A 21,131-nucleotide genomic window follows, 5' to 3' on the forward strand; every position below is an offset into this window, starting at 1 on the left:
ACATGTACACTGATAGTCCACCAGAAAACTTTATGACTCTGTTTGATATTATCAGTGGGACTTTTGCTGCTGCATCACTGATGACAGAGATTTTATATCAGGTTTATATTTCGTGACCTTCAGAGATATGCACAAGCTACTACTTTCATCCGTCAGGCTACTCCTATAACGAGACTTAACAAAATTCATCACTGAGAACAAAGATCACAAGCGTATGTGGATGAAACCAAAACACTGGTCGGATCTAGGAAGGCAGGGAGAGTTAAGGCAGAGGCATAGAAATTGCTCTTCCCCTGTCTCGTCAATCCATGTCTCTGGTCTTTAAGATAACTTGTTATGTAAAATTATTTATTTATCTAAGATGCACCTACACTGAATTTATCTGAAAAATAAAAAAGTCGATATTAAGAAAAAAATTGTAAATGGAAGATTATAAGAGAGGGTTTTGCGTGCCAGCAAAAGTTACTGGCGTGCCATGTTTGGCACACGTGCCAGGGGTTGCCCACCCCTGCTCTATATCATCTAATTTATTCTTTTGGTTTTATAACCTTTAAAATTGAAATAAAATATTTTAGTATTGGGTTTTGTGTTGCCTTTAATGTAGAATAACTGAGGGGGGAATAGAAACTGAAGTAGAGGGATTTTATAAAAGCTACCATTACTGTTGTTAATAATAATGTTTTCATTTTAGAGAAATTATTATCACTGTTGCCTGAATATGTAGTTCCATACATGATTCATCTGCTAGCCCATGATCCAGATTTTACAAGATCACAAGATGTTGATCAGCTTCGTGATATTAAAGAGTAAGTCATGTTGATTTTCATTAATTCTTAAAATTATTTTTACTTTTTAAAAAATGCTTAGCCCTAACCGGTTTGGCTCAGTGGATAAAGCGTCGGCCTGTGGACCCAAGGGTCCCAGAATCGATTCTGGTCAAGGGCATGTAGTAGGGAGTGTGCAGGAGGCAGCTGAATTGATGTTTCTCTCTCATCGATGTTTCTAACTCTCTATCCCTCTCTCTTCCTCTCTGCAAAAAAAAATTAATAAAATATATATTTAATAAATAAATAAAACAATTTACTTAAAAAAAATGCTTAATTTTTTCTCTTACTATTCCCATTAGAATAAAAACCCTTTTATTCTAATAAAAGGCTCTTTTAATTAACTCTTTTAATCCTTTATTTCCTACTTGAATGATTAAAGGTGCAAAATAATTACAAGAACCAATTTAAATATATATTTAATAAATAAGACAGTTTACTAAAAAAATTGTAAAAAATTTTACAATTTTTACAAACTAGGCATATTGAGATAGTGCTAGTGAGGCTATAGTATATCTTCATTAATAAAATAAAGGAACTTTGGTGCCTAGTGGCTCCACCACTGAGCCACGCTGGCTGAGCTAGAATGAGTTTTTTTTGTTTGTTTGTTTGTTTTGTTTTTTTTATTTAATAATTTTATTTTTAATTATAGTTGACATTACAATATTGTATTAGTTTCAGGTGTACAACCTAGTGATTAGACATTTATATAATTTATGAAGTGTTCACCCTGAAAAATCTAGTAGCCATTTAGTACCACACATAGTTATTACAATATTATTGACTATATTCCCTATGCTATATTTTTTTATTAAATCTTTATTGTTCAGATTACATTTGTTCCCCTTTTTTTTTTCCCCATAACTCCCCTCCTCCCAGTTCCCGCCCCACCCTCCGCCCTCACTCCCCACCCACTTTCCTCATCCATAGGTGCACGATTTTTGTCCAGTCTCTTCCCGCATCTCCCATTCCCCTTCCCCCCCCAAGAATAGTCCATTCCCTTTCTATGTCCCTGATTCATTATAATCACCAGATCATTCTGTACATCAGATTATTTATTCACTTGATTCTTAGATTCACTTGTTGAAAGATGCATGTTTGTTGTTCATAATTTGTATCTTTACCTTTTTCTTCTTCCTCCTCTTCTTAAAGGATACCTTTCAGCATTTCGTATAATACTGGTTTAGTGGTGGTGAACTCCTTTAGCTTTTCCTTATCTGTGAAGCTCTTTATCTGACCTTCAATTCTGAATGATAGCTTTGCTGGATAAAGTAATCTTGGTTGGAGGTTCTTGGTATTCATCACTTTGAATATTTCTTGCCATTCCTTTCTGGCCTGCAAAGTTTCTGTTGAGAAATCAGCTGACAGTCGTATGGGTATTCCCTTGTAGGTAATTGAGTCTCTTTCTCTTGCTGCTTTTAAGATTCTCTCTTTGTCTTTTGCTCTTGGCATTTTACTTAGGATGTGTCTTGGTGTGGTCCTCTTTGGATTCCTTTTGTTTGGGGTTCTCTGTGCTTCTTGGACCTGTAAGTCCATTTCTTTCACCAAGTAGGGGAAGTTTTCTGTCATTAGTTCTTCAAATAGGTTTTCAATATCTTGCTGTCTCTCATCTTCTGGTACCCCTATAATTATGATGTTGGAGCGTTTGAAACTGTCCCAGAGGCTCCTTACACTATCTTCGTATTTTCGGATTCTTTTTTCATTTTGCTTTTCCGGTTGGGTGTTTTTTGCTTCTTCTCATTTCAAATCTTTGACTTGATTCTTGCGCTCCTCTGGTCTGCTGTTGGGTGTCTGTATAATATTCTTTATTTCAGTCAGTGAATGCTTAATTTCTAGTTTGTTCTTTATCACAACATCGAGGGTCTCATTAGATTTCTTGAGGCTCTCATCAAGTTTATCTGCAGTTTCTAGAAAATTATTGAAAGCCCTCAAAAGTGCGTTTTTTAGCTCTATATCCTCCATTTCTGTCATGTTTTTTTGTCTCCGCATTTTTTATGCTTTCTTGGTGCACCCCTTGTGGTCTTTGTGCGCAGTCTTGTTGTAGTTAAGCCTTAATTGTTGTCGGCAATACTAGGGGTGAATTGACTTCCAGGCTAACTGGCTATGAGAGTCAGCTGTGTCTGCAGTGGGAGAACTTCTGTGCTGAATCTCTAGGGCAGTGCTAATCTAGCCTTTGCCTGAGGCTATCCGGCAAATGCCTCTGAGCAGGGCTTGGGTGGGGCGGGTCCCAGGGGATCTTAGTATTTCACCTCCGCACTGCGCCTCCTCTGAGTCTCCGTATGGATTTCTCTTTACTTCTAGTTGTAGAATCTCTCCTCAGCCAGCCTTCCTGTGGTTCTGGGTGATGTCCGTTCTGTCCTTTAGTTGTATTTTTGAATTGGTTGTTCGAGGCGGCAAACTCCGGCCTTAACCTATGGCGCCATCTTGGTTCCTCCCTAGAATGAGTTTTTATGTGCCTCATGAAACTCATATTTTCTCATTATTAGCTGTCTTTAATATTTTGGTAATTTAATTTCCCATTTGAATTTAATATTAGGATATTTCTATTAATCATTAGGGTTTTCTTTATATTTTTTAATTTAAATTCTTTATTGTTTAAAGTATTACATAAGTCTCCTCCCCCCCCATTGTATATTTTACTCTTATTATATTCAAGTATCAGAACTTTCCAAGAAGATATTTAATCCATTTAAGCAAAAATTGGTTCTTGTAATTATTTTGCACCTATTTTCACCCATTAAAGTAGACTTCAGAGTCATATCTTCCCCCTCCCCCAACCTCACACACAGTATTTTACAGAAGAACATTCCAGGAAATGAAGCTTCCTACTTTGAATGCCATACTTTGACAAAAATTTTGTCAGAGATTTTGCTGGTTTTGGCACACACTCACAAAAAGGTTGCCCATCCCTGATATAGAGGGTCCCTGGCAAAGCTAGAATAATTCTTTACTCACTGACATTTGAGCAAAGTGTTCTAATTGAGCCATACTGCTGACCCCATAAGATAAATGCGTTTCCTCAAAGATCCTGCTTAAGCCAAACCAAGGGCAATGCATAGTACATTTATTCTACTATCAGCAAATTAAGTTTTTTCGTGTAAATAAGTTTTCCAGCTAACTCAATCTGGTTGGTCCTTTATGTGCCTTTTATTGTTTTTTTTATGTTTTGTTATTTTTGCTGTTTATATTAATACATACTTCAGTTACTTAGTTTGACAACTTAGAAAGAAAGCTATGAAGTAAAAATTTCTCTGCTTTAAACGATCTTTATTTTCAACCTCAAAAGATAATGCCTGAGAATATGCGTGAACATGCAAAATACTCTGTGGCAAAACTGGGGTAATACAAATGGGATTTGTTACACCAGGTACATATTTGTCTCTAGAGGAAAGACAGGCAAGTAAACGATCACAAAACACTGGTTCCAAGAGTATTCTTATGTAAACTGGAATTTGGTATGTGATGCAGGGTGAAAGAGTGAGAGATGGCCTAGGATTGTCTACAAATGGCCTCCAAGAAACTTCAAAGCGATATTTACTTTCTTTTCCATTGCTGGCTTTTGCTTTGTATTCTTTGTGTGTATGTGGGGTTTGTTTTTTTTTGTTTTTTAATATATATTTTATTGATTTTTTTTTTTACAGAGAGGGAGGGAGAGGGATAAAGACTTAGAAACATTGATGAGAGAGAAACATTAATTAGCTGCCTCTTGCCACACCCTCTACTGGGGATGTGCCCACAAACACCCTTGAATCCGCAGGCTGATACTCCATCCGCTGAGCCAAACTGGTTAGGGCTACTCTTTGTTTTTTTAATCCTCACCTGAGGATATGTTTATTGGTTTTAGATAGGGGAAGGGAGAGAGAGAAACATCAATGTGAGAGAGATATATCGGTTGCCTCCCATATGCACCCTGACCAAGGATGGAAGCCAAAACTTAGGTGTTTCTCCTGACTGGGAATCAAACCCAAGACCTTTCAGAATACAGGACAACACTAACCATTTGAGCCACACCAGTCAGGGTTAGAATGAGTCTTTCCCCTCCTCCCCCCTCAAGAGGAAGGGAGAGGGAGAGAAATAGAAACTTCAGTGATGAGAGAGAACCATTCATTGATTGGCTGCCTCCTGCTCGCCCCACACTGTGGGGCATGTGTCCTGACTGGAAATCAAACTGTGACCTCCTGGTTCATAGGTCAGCGCTCCACCACTGAGCCATGCTCGCTGAGCTAGAATGAGTCTTTATGTGCCTCATGAAACTGTCACATTTTCTCATTATTAGCTGTCTTTAATATTTTGGAGATTTAATTTTCCATTTGAATTTAATATTATTAGGATATTTCTATTAATCATTAAGGTTTTCTTTATATTTTTTTAATTTAAATTCTTTATTGTTTAAAGTATTACATAAGTCTCCTTCTCCCCTCCCACCCCCATTGTATATTTTACTCTTATATTCAAGTATCAGAACTTTCCAAGAAGATATTTAATCCATTTAAGCAAAAACACCTACATTTAGTCTCTGTAATAGGTGAATAATGTTTACCATTTAGGTGCCTATGGTTCATGCTTGAAGTTTTAATGACAAAGAATGAAAACAATAGCCATGCCTTTATGAAGAAGATGGCAGAGAACATCAAGTTAACAAAAGATGCCCAGTCTCCAGATGAATCCAAGACAAATGAAGTAAGATGTTGGTCCCGTAAGATGTCACAGGAAAAAAAACTATTGTCCCATTATTTTTGCTATTACATAATACATTGATTACAGAATGTTTGTACCAATATATACTTATAGTCAGTTTTTATTGTGTTTCGTTACTATTGAATTCTATTATTTGAGGCCTGTTTATTACTCTGAAAAGACATTAAAACTTTTCCAAAGCAAGGGGATGAGAACTAATAAATTTTACAAATGTACTGTCTCACAAACTTTTAGTGAGATTTACAAACAAGTAGATCTTACTTTTTTCTGTTTCCTTTGGTTTACTTTGATTTGGTTTGTTTGCTGTTGTTAATGCATACTTGGCATTAACAGGAGACATTTAAATACAAATGCAGAATGTTCAAGGAATAAATAATAACCACACATTCTTCTTTTGATTCCATTTTATGCATTGGGTAGAATTGGTTCTTGTAATTGTTTTGCACTACTGAAAGCTATATATGACCTTTTTTTTTCTCCCTAGAAACTTTATACTGTATGTGATGTGGCTTTGTGTGTTATAAATAGTAAAAGTGCTTTGTGCAATGCAGACTCACCAAAGGATCCAGTACTTCCAATGAAATTTTTTACACAACCTGAAAAGGTAATTTTCTTTCCCTTCATTTTTCTACCACACAAACTGATTTAAGATTCAGTTACCATCAACCCTAGTGGCAAATATTAGATTGTCTTGAAGATAGAGTAAAAAATAACACTGTGGGTTTATGAAGAAATGGTGGCTTGTCTTCCAGAGCCCTGAACAGTATCATTGTCACCTTACAGGGTGGGAGAGTACAAATCCTGCTCAGTGGTGGTGTTCTTAACACATTTCCTACCACTCAGGAGTTTTCTCATGTTTCGCGCGCCATCTGTTAAGGACCGCTCACGAGTGTTCTTGTTTTTCACGCCCATGGAAAAAGGAGTGAATCTAGATACTTATGTAAATTTTGTTTGGTCCCTCTTCATAGAGGAAAATGTTTTACGCAGCACCATACGTTAAAAAAGTACTAGGAACTTTAATTGTTTTATTGTTTTTGTAAATAAAAATGTTATAATTATTGCCGGAACCGGTTTGGCTCAGTGGATAGAGCGTCGGCCTGCGGACTGAAAGGTCCCAGGTTCGATTCCGGTCAAGGGCATGTACCTGGGTTGCGGACACATCCCCAGTGGGAGATGTGCAGGAGGCAGCTGATCGATGTTTCTCTCTCATCGATGTTTCTAACTCTCTATCTCTCTCCCTTCCTCTCTGTAAAAAAATCAATAAAATATATTTTTTTAAAAATGTTATAATTATTGAAAAACAACACCTAAAGTGCATTATGATGATTTAAATAACGTACAGTTTGCCCAAAAACGTGCGGTCCCTGGCGTATGTCTTAGAGATTTCTATGCGGTACGCAGTGTGTTCAGTGAGCTTTCTGGATGTTTCTAGTATGTAATGTTTGCACAGTGTAATACATTTATTTCATATACTGCATATGTATGAAAAAAAGAGTAAGAATTAATGGAACTGGCCTTGATAATTGATAAACCTGGATTCTAATCAACCACTTTTTAAAATACATTTTTATTGATTTCAGAGAGGAAGGGAGAGGGAGAGATAGAAACATCAATGATGAGAGAGAATCATTGACCGGCTGCCTTCTGCACGCCCCCTATAGGGATCAAGCCCGCAACCCAGTCATGTGCCCTTGAGCAGAATCTAGCCTGGGACCCCTCAGTCTGCAGGATGACGCTCTATCCGCTGAGCCAAACCAAGGGCAATGCATAGTACATTTATTCTACTATCAGCAAATTAAGTTTTCCGTGTAAATAAGTTTTCCAGCTAACTCAATCTCCTTTACGTTTCTCTAGCTAACTTTTTTTAAAATATGTTTTTATTGATTTCAGAGAGGAAGGGAAAGGGAGAGATAGAAACATCCACAATGAGAGAGAATCATCGATTGGCTGCCTCCTGCACGCCCCCTACTGGGAATTGAGCCCACAACTGGGCATGTGCCCTGACTGGGAATCAAACCATGACCTCCTGGTTCCTAGGTTGACACTCAAATACTGAACCACTGCAGCCAGGCTCTCTAGCTAACTTTTTTTTAATTAGTCACATCAAAGAGAGAAAGAATATTGAGTAGGGAATATTTTTCTTTTGACTATATCCTTTAATAATGATTTAGTGTTAACATTCTTAAAAACTCTTTTAATCCTTTATTTCCTATTTTAAGGTGGTATTTTGAAGTTTGTTTAATTTTCCTGTGCTTTATAATTGGAAAAAATACAGCACTTAAAAATTTTTTTTTTTTTAATATTTTTTTATTGATTTTTTACAGAGAGGAAGGGAGAGGGACAGAGAGTCAGAAACATCAATGAGAGAGAAACACCGATCAGCTGCCTCCTGCACATCCCCCACCGGGGAAGTGCCCGCAACCCAGGCACATGCCCTTGACCGGAATCGAACCCGGGACCCTCCAGTCCGCAGGCCGATGCTCCATCCACTGAGCCAAACCGGTTTCGGCTTAAAAAATTTTTTTGCACATTTTTAAACCTGAAGATAGATTTCAGAGTAATATCTTCCCCGTCCCCCAACCTCACACACAGTATTTTACAGAAGAACATTCCAGGAAATGAAGCTTCCTACTTTGAATGCCATACTTTGACAAAAATTTTAATCAGATTTTCTTTAATGATTAAGTATTTGGCATTTATTGTGCCTGGTTTTTTATTGGAATAATAAGGATTATAAAGTTATTTGCCCTTTAATTGAATTTACTCATCTTTACAAATATTCTTAAGTGACCTCTTGAATTTAAATTTACTTTATTGTTGACCCAGAACTGTCATGACTGGAATAGTACCCAAATAGAATCTTCATATAGTAGTGATCCTGTTCTCAACAATTAAATTGTTTTGTCACTACACATAATTTTAATAGTTTTTTTAATTTGATATTTGAAACTTGGTGTTTTTTTCCTTCATAATAATAACTTGGTTTTTTTCTGTTTTAAATGAAACACTGGAAAACTAGGCATATTGAGATAGTGCTAGTGAGGCTATAGTATATCTTCATGAATAAAATAAATGAACTTTGGTGCCTAGGCTTTGTAACCTGTAATATCGCTACATAAAGCCTTTGTGCAAGAATAAAAGAAAAAAGATAGAGCTTTGCCTAGAACACATGTAAAAAGTGATTTCTTTATGGGCACATATAAGCTCACTGCTCTTTCCTGTAACACTAGTATGAAGGTAAACATAATAAAAGAAAATGTTACTTTAATGAACTTCTTGATTGTAGTAAAGCATTTGCTTCTTTGACACCACTGTGGATTATTTGTGTGCTATTCCCAGGATATTTAACAGAAAAGCATGGAAGTATCAAATTTGAACTCTAGATACAATTTTCAGGAAAGTATTTTCAGTGTCCACATTTGGTTTAATTCATTTAATTATATTTTGATGGTATATTTACCTTTTTGATTTGGACAAAATCAAAATATGAAAAAATGCAAGCGTTTCATTTTAAATATGATTTAAGTAATTTATCTCTGACATTTGCCTAAGTCTTATGTGCCATGGATTTAATTTTAAAGCTAGACTTATGATATGGTTCATTAAATATGCTTTATTTGATTGATATGTAAACACAAATGTAATGAAAATACACATGTTCACTTTGATTTTTTTTTTTAAATAGGATTTCTGTAATGACAAGAGTTATATTTCAGAAGAGACGAGAGTACTTCTGTTAACAGGAAAGGTATTATGTACTAGATAATTTGGGGATCTTTATTTCATGTATATATCACTTCTGATACTCTGAGATATAACCATTAACTGTCCCCCAGATTTTATACTTTTTGATTCTTAGGGATCATGTTGTGGATTGTATCATCTAAAGCATTTGTTCTCTTGGGCTTTTATTTATTTATTTATTTTAATATATTTTTATTGATTTTAGAGATGAAGGGCAAGAGAGAGAAACTGATGAGAGAGACACATCGATCAGCTTCCTTCTGCCATCACCTCCCCCCTTTCTGGGGAATCAAGCCCAAAACCCCCAGGCATGTGCCCTGACTGGGAATCAAACCAGGGACCTCTTGGTTCATGCGTCTGTGCTCAACCACTGAGCCACACCAGCTGAGCTCTGGGGCTTTTATTGCCATGAACAACGCTTTTGAATTATGATCATGTGTTCTCATCAGTCCTGATTCTAAAGTTTAGAATCCACCAAGCAGATTTTCCTGAAAAGTAGTATAATAAATTTAGATGTGTAAGATAAAGAGAAGAAATAATTTCAAAGTATTAATGAGTTAGAGTTTATTATATCAAAGTAATATGACCCCTAAAAGAGCAAAAGTAAATATTTAATTTTCAGTTAACACTATTTGAACTATTACTATATACCCTCAATAGTTTATTTGTAATACATTTTATTATGTCTTATTTATTATATTCACTGTGTTTATGGGACACTTTTATTTCAATTGAGCAATACGGAATAATTAAATATTGCCTAATTATTAAGTACAGGTAATACTTGACTTGTAATTACTATATTCAAATAAATGTAGTTTCATAGAATTGTCTTTTCTACGAAATTTAGGATAGACTTTATAAAATAACAATAATTCCTTGGCTTAAGCTAAACAATATTTCTTATATGTGCCTAATTGTGTATGTATTCTTTTCAGTAAGGTATAAAATAACATGTATATTTAATTTTAGCCAAAACCTACTGGAGTACTAGGTGCAGTAAACAAGCCTTTATCAGCAACGGGAAGGAAACCGTATGTTAGGAGTACTGGAGCTGAGACTGGAAGCAACATTAATGTCAATTCAGAGCTAAACCCTTCAACAGGAAATCGGTCAAGGTAATTTTTTTCCCCATTTGTTTTTGTTTCACAGCTTGATTTATCTTTTAATTTTTCCTAAAGCACTATATCATAAAAATAGCCTTTAGGAAATATTTTGGTACAAAATAATAGTGCTAAATTGGCACTAATGATGTAAATTGAGAGTGTACTATAGCATTCTAAGTATGTAGAAAAGTTAAATGGAAAAAACACAGGGTTTATAATATAACTAATTTACATGGAAATGTCTTCTATATATATCTATATGTGAAATTTTAACATAGGAAAATATAATTCTTTTTTTCCTTTTTTTAAATTTATTTCATTGAGGGAGGGAGAGAGATAGAAACATCAGTGATGAAAGAGAATCATTTGATTGACTGTCTCCTGCACACCCCACACTGGGGATCAAGCCCACAACCTGGGCATATGCCCTGACCAGGAATCAAACCATGACCTCCTGGTTCATAGGTCAACACTCAGTCACTGAGCTATACCAGCCAGGCAAAAATATAATTCTTTTTTCTTTTTTTAAAATATATTTTATTGATTTTTACAAAGAAGAAGGGAGAGAGAGTTAGAAACATCAATGAGAAACATCAATCAGCTGCCTCCTGCACACCCCCAACTGGGAATGTGCCCGCAGCCAAGGTACATGCCCTTGACTGGAATCGAAACTGGGACCCTTCAGTCCGCAGGCTGATGCTCTATCCTAGTGGTTCTCAACCTTCTGGCCCTTTAAATACGGTTCCTCATGTTGTGTCCCCAACCATAAAATTATTTTTGTTTCTACTTCATAACTGTAATTTTGCTACTGTTATGAATCGTAATGTAAATATCTGATATGCAAGATGGTCTTAGGCAGTCCCTGTGAAAGGGTCATTCGACCCCCAAATGGGTCGCGACCCACAGGTTGAGAACCACTGCTCTATCCACTGAGCTGAACCGGTCAGGGCAAAAATATAATTCTTAATTAAATTGAATTTATATGCATGAGTTGAGTGAAAATAACCTTTCCACTTATAAAAATATTCCTTGTTGGGGTAGATACAGAAGCAGACCAACATTGAACAGAATGTTAAACTACAGTGGGAAGCCTGGGGAGGGTTGGGGGGGGGATTAAGAGACCAACTGAAGGACTTATATGCATGCATATAAGATTAACCAATGGACACAAGACACGGGGCGGGGGGGGGCGGGGGGTAAGGGCCGGGGGAATGTCAAGGGGGGGAAAAAAGGAGACATATGTAATACTCTTTGTAATACTTTAAGAAATAAAAATTATTAAAATATTAAAAATAAATAAATAAATAATAAAAAAAATATTCCCTGTTTATTTTAACACTAGAGGCCCGGTGCACGAATTCATGCACCGGTGGGGTCCCTCAGCCTGGTCTGATCAGGACTAATGAGAACATAAGATCTTTGGTTAATCTCTTCCCGCCCTCTCCCCTCCCCCCTTCCCTCTGAGATTCATCAGTCTGTTCCATGATTTCATGCCTGTGGTTTCCGCTCCTGCGTTGAGCATCTGCCCCCAGGTGGTCAGTGTGTATCGTAGCTACTGGCCAGTCTGCTGGTCGCTTAGGCTTTTATATATATAGGTTGTTGGATACGTTGTGGTAGTTTGGATGGTTTTTGAGAAATGAGTCCATTCATACATGTTGTCAGACTTTTGTGTGTACCAGGGGTCCTCAAACTTTTTAAACAGGGGGCCAGTTCACTGTCCCTGAGACCATTGGAGGGCTGGATTATAGTTTAAAAAAAAAAACTAGTCGGCTGCTAAGCAACAGGCAGCGGAGGCAAAAACACCCGGTGGGCCGGATAAATGTTTTCCGCAGGCCATAGTTTGAGGACCCCTGGTGTGTACAGTTGGCTGGTCGCTTAGGCTTATATATATGTAGATGTCAAACATTTGCTATTGTAGCTACTGCATAAGAATTTCCAGCTCACTCTTATCAACACTAAATATTGTGACTTTCAGAGATGTTCTTAATTGTGAATTTTTTAAAAATATGTTTTGATTGATTTCAGAGAGAAGTGAGAGAATTATCAGTAGAACTCAAAATTATAGAATAAATTAATGTGAAATCTATGGTTTCCAGAGATGGTGGGGCTCAGTCACCTCCCCTGTGGCCTTTTAGAGCCTCCACCTTTGCAAAGCATTAAGAACACAGACTAGAGCCCTAACCGGTTTGGCTCAGCGGACAGAGCGTCGGCCTGCGGACTGAAGGGTCCCGGGTTCGATTCCGGTCAAGGGCATGTGCCTGGGTTGCGTGCACATCCCCAGTGGGGGGTGTGCAGGAGGCAGCTGGTCGATGTTTCTAACTCTATCCCTCTCCTTTCCTCTCTGTAAAAAATCAATAAAATATGTTTAAAAAAAAAAAAAAAGAACACAGACTAGAGATAGCTATACTGGAGACAATAATAATCTATCATTATATTTTTGTTTTGTTTTAGGATTTTTTACCCCCAAGAGATAGGCTTAAAATAGTTGTGTTGTTTTGTTTTTTGACAACTAATCTTTCTCTCGGGTGGTTTTCGATAGTCATTTCTGTCTTATATTAGTAAGATTAAATGGAAATCAATAACCTTACTAATAAGAGACCAGTGAGTGGTCTGTAACCACAGATCTGAATCTTGCTAACATTGCTTCTTCTAAACCAGCCTGAACATTTGTTTCCTTGTTGGTACGGTGAGAGAGCAAACTTTCTATTCATGTGGTGACATAAAGAAGCTTTGGTTTATTTTTCTTCCACAGGGAGCAGAGTTCAGAGGCAGCAGAAACTGGAGTTAGTGAAAATGAAGAGAACCCTGTGATGATTATTTCTGTCACACCTGCAAAGAATATTGACCCAGTAAAGAATAAGGTAAATTTTAAAATTTAACAAGTAGATTTCTCGCCCCAACCGGTTTGGCTCAGTGGATAGAGCGTCGGCCTGTGGACTCAAGGGTCCCAGGTTCGATTCCGGTCAAGGGCATGTACCTTGGTTACGGGCACATACCCACTAGGGAGCGTGCAGGAGGCAGCTGATCGATGTTTCTAACTCTCTATCCCTCTCCCTTCCTCTCTGTAAAAAATCAATAAAATATATATATAAAAAAAAAAAGTAGATTTCTCTCATGAAGATCCTTATTATAAATTTCATGGTAGGGGCAAGAAACCCACAGTCAAGAAGTTAATGTGTACTACATATCTCACATGTGTGTGTACCACCCCTTGCTGCATTTAGTATGCTTCACTCTCCAACAATGATTCTGCCCACATCCCCTGACTTCCTTTTACAGGAGTTTATGTGGTTGCCCATTGTGATGATGGTATCCTTCTTCCACCCTCTCCCAGGCCTTGAAAGACTAGGATTTGACTTTTTAGGATCTAACTTTGAAAGTTTATTAACTCCTGCTGGGTCACCATTCTTTTGTATCTGTTTTATTTTTAAAAGTTAAATTTATGAATTAACTTTTTATAATGTGTACGAGTTTTTGTTTAATAGCTGCAGTCTTTGTTGTTGACCTTTTAACTCTGGCACCCAGTTTTCTTAATTTTTTGGTAGGATAGAAAGGAGTATAATATTGTAGGATCATCAGACACACCTGAGTCTGAATCCTGGCTCAGCTACTCTCTGGCTGTGTGTTTACTTAGGCAGATTGCTTGATTTCTAAGCTTCCATTCAACTATAGAATGAAATTAATAACATTCCTCAGTAGGAAACACATGAAGATACTATTATTTTTCTTCACACAGATTATATTCTTTTTTTTTAATATAGATTTTATTGATTTTTTACAGAGAGGAAGGGAGAGGGATAGAGAGTTAGAAACATTGATCAGCTGTCTCCTGCACACCCCCTACTGGGGATGTGCCTGCAACCAAGGCACGTGCCCTTGACCGGAATCAAACCTGGGACCCTTTGGTCTGCAGGCCGACACTCTATCCACTGAGCCAAACTGCTTAGGACCAGATTATATTCTTGATGTACTTATCGTTGTGTTGCCTACCATATATTTATGGTATTTATCAAATTTTTAGGAATTACCTTTGGGGACATAAAATAATGACTATACAGTTATCCCATGGTAGCTGAATTTTTTCTGTCCAGATTCATAGTGGTTGGACATTTATATAGTTAACAAAGTAATCCCCCAAGGATACATTTTAGATCAGTCTCTCCTCCAAACCCTTGCCGTCTGCTGTTTGACATTCACTATGTCAGTGGATTTAACCAATATAAGGAATCTCTCAACATTGTTGGAACTCAGAAAGCAATAGATTTGAATATTGTTGGATCCTTGTATAGAATTAAACAGTCTTAATGTAAACAAATTTAGATGCAAAATTGCATGTTGCCACCGTCATTCAGTGAAACATACTTACAATAAATATTAAGAGGTAGTACAGGTACAAGTGTTTAGTCAAACAGCTATCCATGATCTTTCCAGCCTCATTGCAAAATTCTATATAAGATAAATAGGACATTGAATTCTAATTTTTCTGAGAGACTAAAATGATATGTTTTAATTGATTTATAATATTATATTGTTCCAAACCCTTATTTTAACTCTTTCACACTTTCAAAGAATGCTTTAACAAATGCACTGTAACCTGAGGAGATGGATTGGTTATATTTTGACAAAAGCCCAATAGATAGCCTCCTTATCAGGTCTCCTGTAAGTTGATAGGGTCATTTCTTCTTAGGGTCTGGTCCTCAGTCTTATAAGCTCAAAAAACTATACTGTTAGTATACTAAAAGAAGATAAAGATCTAAGGGAGCGTTTCTTGCTTGCCAATTTCTCAAAGAGATTGATGCATAAGCCAGTTTTTTAGTTATGTATATAAAAATTAATTCAGCAGACTGAATATGCATGGTTATACATTAGCACATTCTCTCCTGATATTTTCTTATGAGAGAAATCAGATTGTAATATAAAGGATGAATAAGGGAGTTGGTTAAAAGAAGAACGAAGACACATCTCTGGATTCAGGCAAGCAGTACTGCCAACGTCATCCTTTAGGAATCTTCTTAGTTGTTGTTGTTAATCCTTACCCAAGGGTAATTTTTTCCATTGGTTTTTAGAGAGTAGAAGGGAGGATGGAAGGGGGAGGAAGAGGGAGAGATACATATGGATTGGTTGTCTCCAGCATGTCCCTGATGGGGGCCAGGGATGGAACCTGCAACCCAGGTTCATGCCTTTGACCTGGAATTGAACCTGTGATCTGGGTGCATGGGCCAACGCTCTATCCACTGAGCCTCACTGGCCAGGGCAGGAATCTTTTTCTTCATACCTGTAGCTAACCAACTGGTTTCCTCTTCATTTGGCCTTTCCATGAGTTTTTTATGCATATGCACATGTTCATAATGTTCATGCATGTGTGAATATGCTAATGTGTGATTTTTAATGCAGTCTTTTTTTTCCCTTTTAAACAGCCTTATTTCTGTTCATTTTTCCCCTTTACAATGTTATTTTCACTAATTATTTTATGTGTGTGTGCACATAAATACTGTCTTTCCCCCCTTTTCCCACTACAAACAGTGTGGCATTAAATACTTGTGGTTTTATTTCTATGGGCTAGGTTCCTAGAGGGGGTTACTGGGTCAAGAGTAAATATTACAGATTTTAGATATTTCCATATGGCTTTCATAAAAAATTGGAACACTTAGGTCATTTTGAAGAAAGCTTATTGGACCAAATCCAGGAGCTCTTTGCTTTCCTGGGGAGTATAAGATTAAAAAAGAAAAGAAAAGAAATTTTGGAACATTTGACATTTCTACCAGCAGGGTATGTGAGTACGTTTTTCTCTACATACCCGCCAACAAAGGTTTTGCAGTTCTGAATTTTTTTCATTTTCCTGTATCAAAACTAATGCCCAACTGTTGTTTCAATTTGCATTTCTCTCACCACCGGTATTTTTGTTGAACACTTGCATGTGTTCTGTGAGCTGCCTGTTCATATTTGCTCATTTAGAATTGTCTTGTGCTCTTTTAGGAGATTAATTCTGATCAGGCTACCCAGGGCAACATCAGCAGTGACCGAGGAAAGAAAAGAACAGTAACAGCCGCTGGTGCAGAGAATATCCAACAAAAAACAGATGAGGAAGTAGATGAATCGGGACCACCTGCCCCTTCAAAGCCCAAGAGAGGACGTCGACCCAAGTCTGAATCTCAGGGCAATGCAACCAAAACTGATGATGTCAGTAAACCTCTTAGCAAGGGAAGGAAGAGAGCCGCGGGCAGCCAGGAAGGCCCCGGCGGCCTGGAAGCAGGTAATGCCAAAGCACCCAAACTGCAGGACGGAGCCAAAAAGGCAGCACCAGCAGAGAGACAGATTGACCTGCAAAGGTAACGCATTGTTCTTCCTGAACTTGTCCTGTGCTTAGTAGGTGTCAGTCACCCCCAACCACTTGGCATTGGGGAGTGTACACAGTCCTTGGTCTCCTGAGTAGGTTATGATGGCATGTTTTGATTCCATAACCTCCAGGACATCATTTTGAAAAGATTTCCTTTTTCCCTTTGGTTCATTTTTAATTAGGATATGGTATTTTGATATTTCTATATATCAAGAACAGTATAATCTTTTGTTTGGTGTCCTTAACATACTTGTACAGGATTTACTTAAAATAAATAGCTATCTTTTAGATATAAAAGTCCCAGAATGGGGAAAGTAGTAGTCTTGACACATGAACAGGGTATATTTCTACTTTTTAATTCCTCTCGTTAGAGTTAATTTTAATATAAATCAACAACTTACCTCTTCCCCACCTGCCCCAATGAAACAACCTCACAGGCTGCTCATCTTTGATCGCTCAAAGATGATTCCTACTTATATAATTTATTTACTGACTCAAGAATGGATATTTTATCCCACCAAACATGGATTGTCTGTACAAAAATTTACTGGCATAGATTTTACTTCTTAATCTGGGAGTTGATGCTGAACGTTTTAAGTTGTCACCTTAATTAGAATTTTTAGATCCCTTTGGATTTTTATAGTAAATGTGTTCCCTTAGCTACTTGTGTGTGTGTGTTCATGTGTATGTTCCAATAAATGTTACTGTTTATATTTTGGGCTGCATTTGGTATTGTTAACTTATGAGAAAATCCCTTGAATTCACTCTATACATCTATAAAAATCAGCCATTTGTATAGTATGGTCAAGAAACAATATCTGTCTGTGTAGTAATGGGGCTATAAGTAAAAAACTCCCTTATTTTTCTCTCCCAAGTTTGAAGTTGTTGAGGAGACACAGTCTTAATACTGATCTGGCCGAAACCGGTTTGGCTCAGTGGATAGAGCGTCGGCCTGTGGACTGAAGGGTCCCGGGTTCGATTCCGGTCAAGGGCATGTACCTTGGTTGCGGGCACATCCCCAGTAGGAGATGTGCAGGAGGCAGCTGATCGATGTTTCTCTCTCATCGATGTTTCTAACTCTCTATCTCTCTCCCTTCCTCTCTGTAAAAAATCAATAAAATATGTTTAAAAAAAAAAAAAATACTGATCTGGCTGATTTCAAGGGCGGAATTGCACAGGCCAGGTGGCTACTAATGCCTTGCCCTTGAATTGGACAACTGCAGGCAGACCAGAATCACGATCTGGGAGCAGAAGAGAACACGTCCAGATGAGGCCAAACCCTGTGTGTCCTCCCTCCCTCACCTATTAGATGGGCCCTCCAGAAGCATGGGAGATTCTGCTAACTTAACAGAATTAAGCTAAATTTTCTCCTTGTTCTTTGAGTACGCTAAAATGTATTTGTTTACCCATTTCAGGAACCAAAACTTATTCTGCTGCTTATAATTTATTTTGCCATAGTATCAAGTAATTTTCTTCCATAACAATATCATTTTGAAAGTATTAATTTAAAATGACAATTATTTCAAATAACAGCTCCTATTTTATTGTAAGCATATCGGACATTGGGTAGCAGCACTTAATAGTTGAAAAACTTCTTCATTGGCATTTTGTTTTTTAGAGTTAGGGAAATATTTCTTAAACCAAGTAAAATCTCAGGTGAAAAATATATATTTTCAGGTTTTAGCTTATAACTATAGAAATGAAATAATTCCAGTTTATTTTCATGTTGACATACTTTCTAACGTTGCTTTCGTCTGTCCCCAAGGTAAAAGAAAACTCATTTGCAAAGGGAGAAAATGAAGGCCAAACAGAAGTAGCTTCAACTTCTGCAAAAAATTGAATTCAAAGTGTCCCTGAACAGAAAATGAAGTTAACTTCAGACACACTCTCTGCCTTGAAAACTGAAAGAAACTATTACTTCCTTTTCTCATGAACACAGTCCTCTGGTGGAAATGTACAGCAGAAACTCTTGAGAGAGAGAGAGAGAGGGGCTAAAAGCAACTCTGTTCTACACCCCCTCCCCCCAGACTTTTCTTATGAAAAGTCAATAATTAAGCAAATTGCTTAACACTTGGTTCCAGTTCCTGCATATCTGGAGTTTAAAGGCGTAAATACACCATTAATTTCCATGCTGCATATTTTTATGTTAAAGAAAGTAACAGGATGTCCTTACACTGACACTGAAAAATTCATCAATTTTAGAGCCAGGAATTCCCGTGTTACACAAGAAAAAAGTAGAAGCCTACTGAATTTAATTTTTTAGAGGAAAAGAGATCAGATGAAATATTTGTTTTTCCTTTTGGAAACTTTTATGTATAATTCTTTCTGCCTGCCTACTTTTCTGCAAAAATGAGATGTACAGATTTCAGTTCCCTGCTATGAAAAGTGATGTGGTGGCAATTTTATAAATGTTGATTTCTGATTTTTATCAGAATGAGAAGATAATTAAAATTATTAATTCATATCACTTCATATTTTGATTCCCCCCCTCCATTTTAGTTTAATATAATTTGCAATAAATGTACATATTGTTGTTTCATAAAGCATATCATTTTAAAGTGGTTTTTACTCCTATGATTATGTTGGAATATTTGAAATTTTAAAGGAGTAAAGACTGTCCAGCATTTGGTTTTATAATGTTTGTCACCATATTTTTATTGATGTAAAAAAAGTCAGTTTTTTAAACAGTTGGGGTTGGGCGGCTCTGTGAGGAAGCTGGGGGTGTGGGATGCTGTTGACCTCCAGCATGTGCTATTGGGAAAGAAGTGTGTTGCTTTTGTCGGGCAGTCTGGGCTCCATTTTAATGTTTATTTTAGAAAACAACTGTTGCATCGATATATTGTTTCTTGGTATTGTTCAGCATAGGTAATGTGTGCACTTCTGTGTACACATAATCATATTTAAGTTTTTTGCATAAAATAAATGCTTCTAGATGTCATATGGTAGTCTTTTTTAATCTTTTTATCATATGTTGTGAAATTTTTTTATGTGAAAGGGCTAAAGTCGTTAAAAAACATGATTATAGTCAACTCTCCATTATCTATATAAAATAGTGACTCTGCCTCAGGTTTTGGATCTTGTAGTAATCATAAACTTAAAACAAAATAATGAAGGCATATTATAAGCGATAAGTCAGGAGCGACTAAAAACTTGTCCTTTCTCACACTCAGAGGTGGAGCCTGCCCCTTCTCCACATTAGGCTCCTTCCCAAAGCCCTTGCTGAATGTGTTCACCCAGGCTCCTCGCATCCCCAGCGTGGTTAGAGAACGTAAACAATTCTGTGTGCTCTCTAACTTGGTCTTGATAGGCTGTGGCCTACAGGGGGTGTAAAACAGTGAACGTGAGCTGTGTACCAAAAGGATGATTATGTTAAATGTGAAATTTACTTGTAGTAAATGTCACTTATGTTCTAATAGATAATCAAGAGTTGGCTGTATATTGACTGAGTGAAAGATGGGTAATTCTTTTAAATATGCATATACACACATTTAGGTATCAGATGATGGTTAGGGAACAATGGATGCCAGTGATAGAAAAATATCTTAAGAGGGCAGAAAAAGCCCTACTCTTCCTTATTGCCTCTTTTTATAACCCTTTAGAAGTAACGTATAAAATATTGCCTCCAACACACTGAAAAATATCTATGCATAAGCATCAGAGAAGTCCCTCAAGCAATCAGTGGGCGTGTTCTGTTTAGAAAGATTTTAAAGTTCTCTTAGCATCAGACAACTTGATTCTTAACGCCATGAATTTGTCACTAGTGAAAAGCACACTAGGTAGGGACCTCCTTTCTCTCCACTCCTTTCGTTTAGTGATTCAGCATCACAGCTGACTAGATCACCTAGTGTTGTCCTATTGAATAATGAAGCATTTGCATCAGCTCTGCCTGCATAGATTTTTGCAGGAGAGGAATTAATGGAAAGGATCTGGTCCACAAATAAGCACGTAATACCCTGATTTGTAATATCATGCAAGTGTCTGGCACTAAGGGAAGGGACAGTGGGATGGTAGAGATGGAGCTGGTGGAGAGGGACTTGTGTAAGGGAAGTTGGTCAGTTTTCCTTTGAAAAAGGAAAAAGTAAAATCCCTTAGGAATTTGGTATTTACATCTCAGAGAAATACAACACAAAGTGCAGACTTATATTTGAGAATTAATGTTAATTAACCCTTTGTGTCTAGTTTGAAGCTTCTTGTATTTGTCTAAAACTACAAGCCAGAATTTTGTATCTCCTTTGATAAAAAGTGTGTATAATGTAAAGTAGTTTTGCATATTATTGTGCTGCACATGGGCCGAATTTTTAAAATTTTTTTAAAGACTTGAAGCAGAACCTTGTAATTTGTGTAAATGACACATGTAAAATCCTACCATAAAGTGATAAAAAATATGCATTGTTTCAAATAAAATCAAGAAATGCAGCATTA

The 21,131-nt window shown here is 37.0% G+C and overlaps 1 protein-coding gene across 4 annotated transcripts in view; it reads left to right on the forward strand.

The window, feature by feature from the left end:
- PDS5A (PDS5 cohesin associated factor A) overlaps positions 1-21,131 on the forward strand; it is a 106,078-nt gene extending 84,947 nt beyond the window's left edge. For all 4 annotated transcript variants that reach the window (XM_070397714.1, XM_070397716.1, XM_070397717.1 and 1 more), the window contains 8 exons: positions 692-806; positions 5,372-5,504; positions 6,007-6,126; positions 9,208-9,270; positions 10,239-10,384; positions 13,125-13,233; positions 16,349-16,701; positions 18,475-21,131. In XM_070397714.1, coding sequence (XP_070253815.1) covers positions 692-806; positions 5,372-5,504; positions 6,007-6,126; positions 9,208-9,270; positions 10,239-10,384; positions 13,125-13,233; positions 16,349-16,701; positions 18,475-18,478 — 1,043 coding nt within the window. In that variant the 3' untranslated portion in view covers positions 18,479-21,131. The remainder of the gene's footprint in view (positions 1-691; positions 807-5,371; positions 5,505-6,006; positions 6,127-9,207; positions 9,271-10,238; positions 10,385-13,124; positions 13,234-16,348; positions 16,702-18,474) is intronic.

This window comes from Myotis yumanensis, unplaced genomic scaffold (assembly GCF_028538775.1).
Source record: "Myotis yumanensis isolate MYYU_CA2020_CCGP unplaced genomic scaffold, mMyoYum1.0.hap1 SCAF_1, whole genome shotgun sequence".
NCBI lineage: Eukaryota > Metazoa > Chordata > Mammalia > Chiroptera > Vespertilionidae > Myotis > Myotis yumanensis.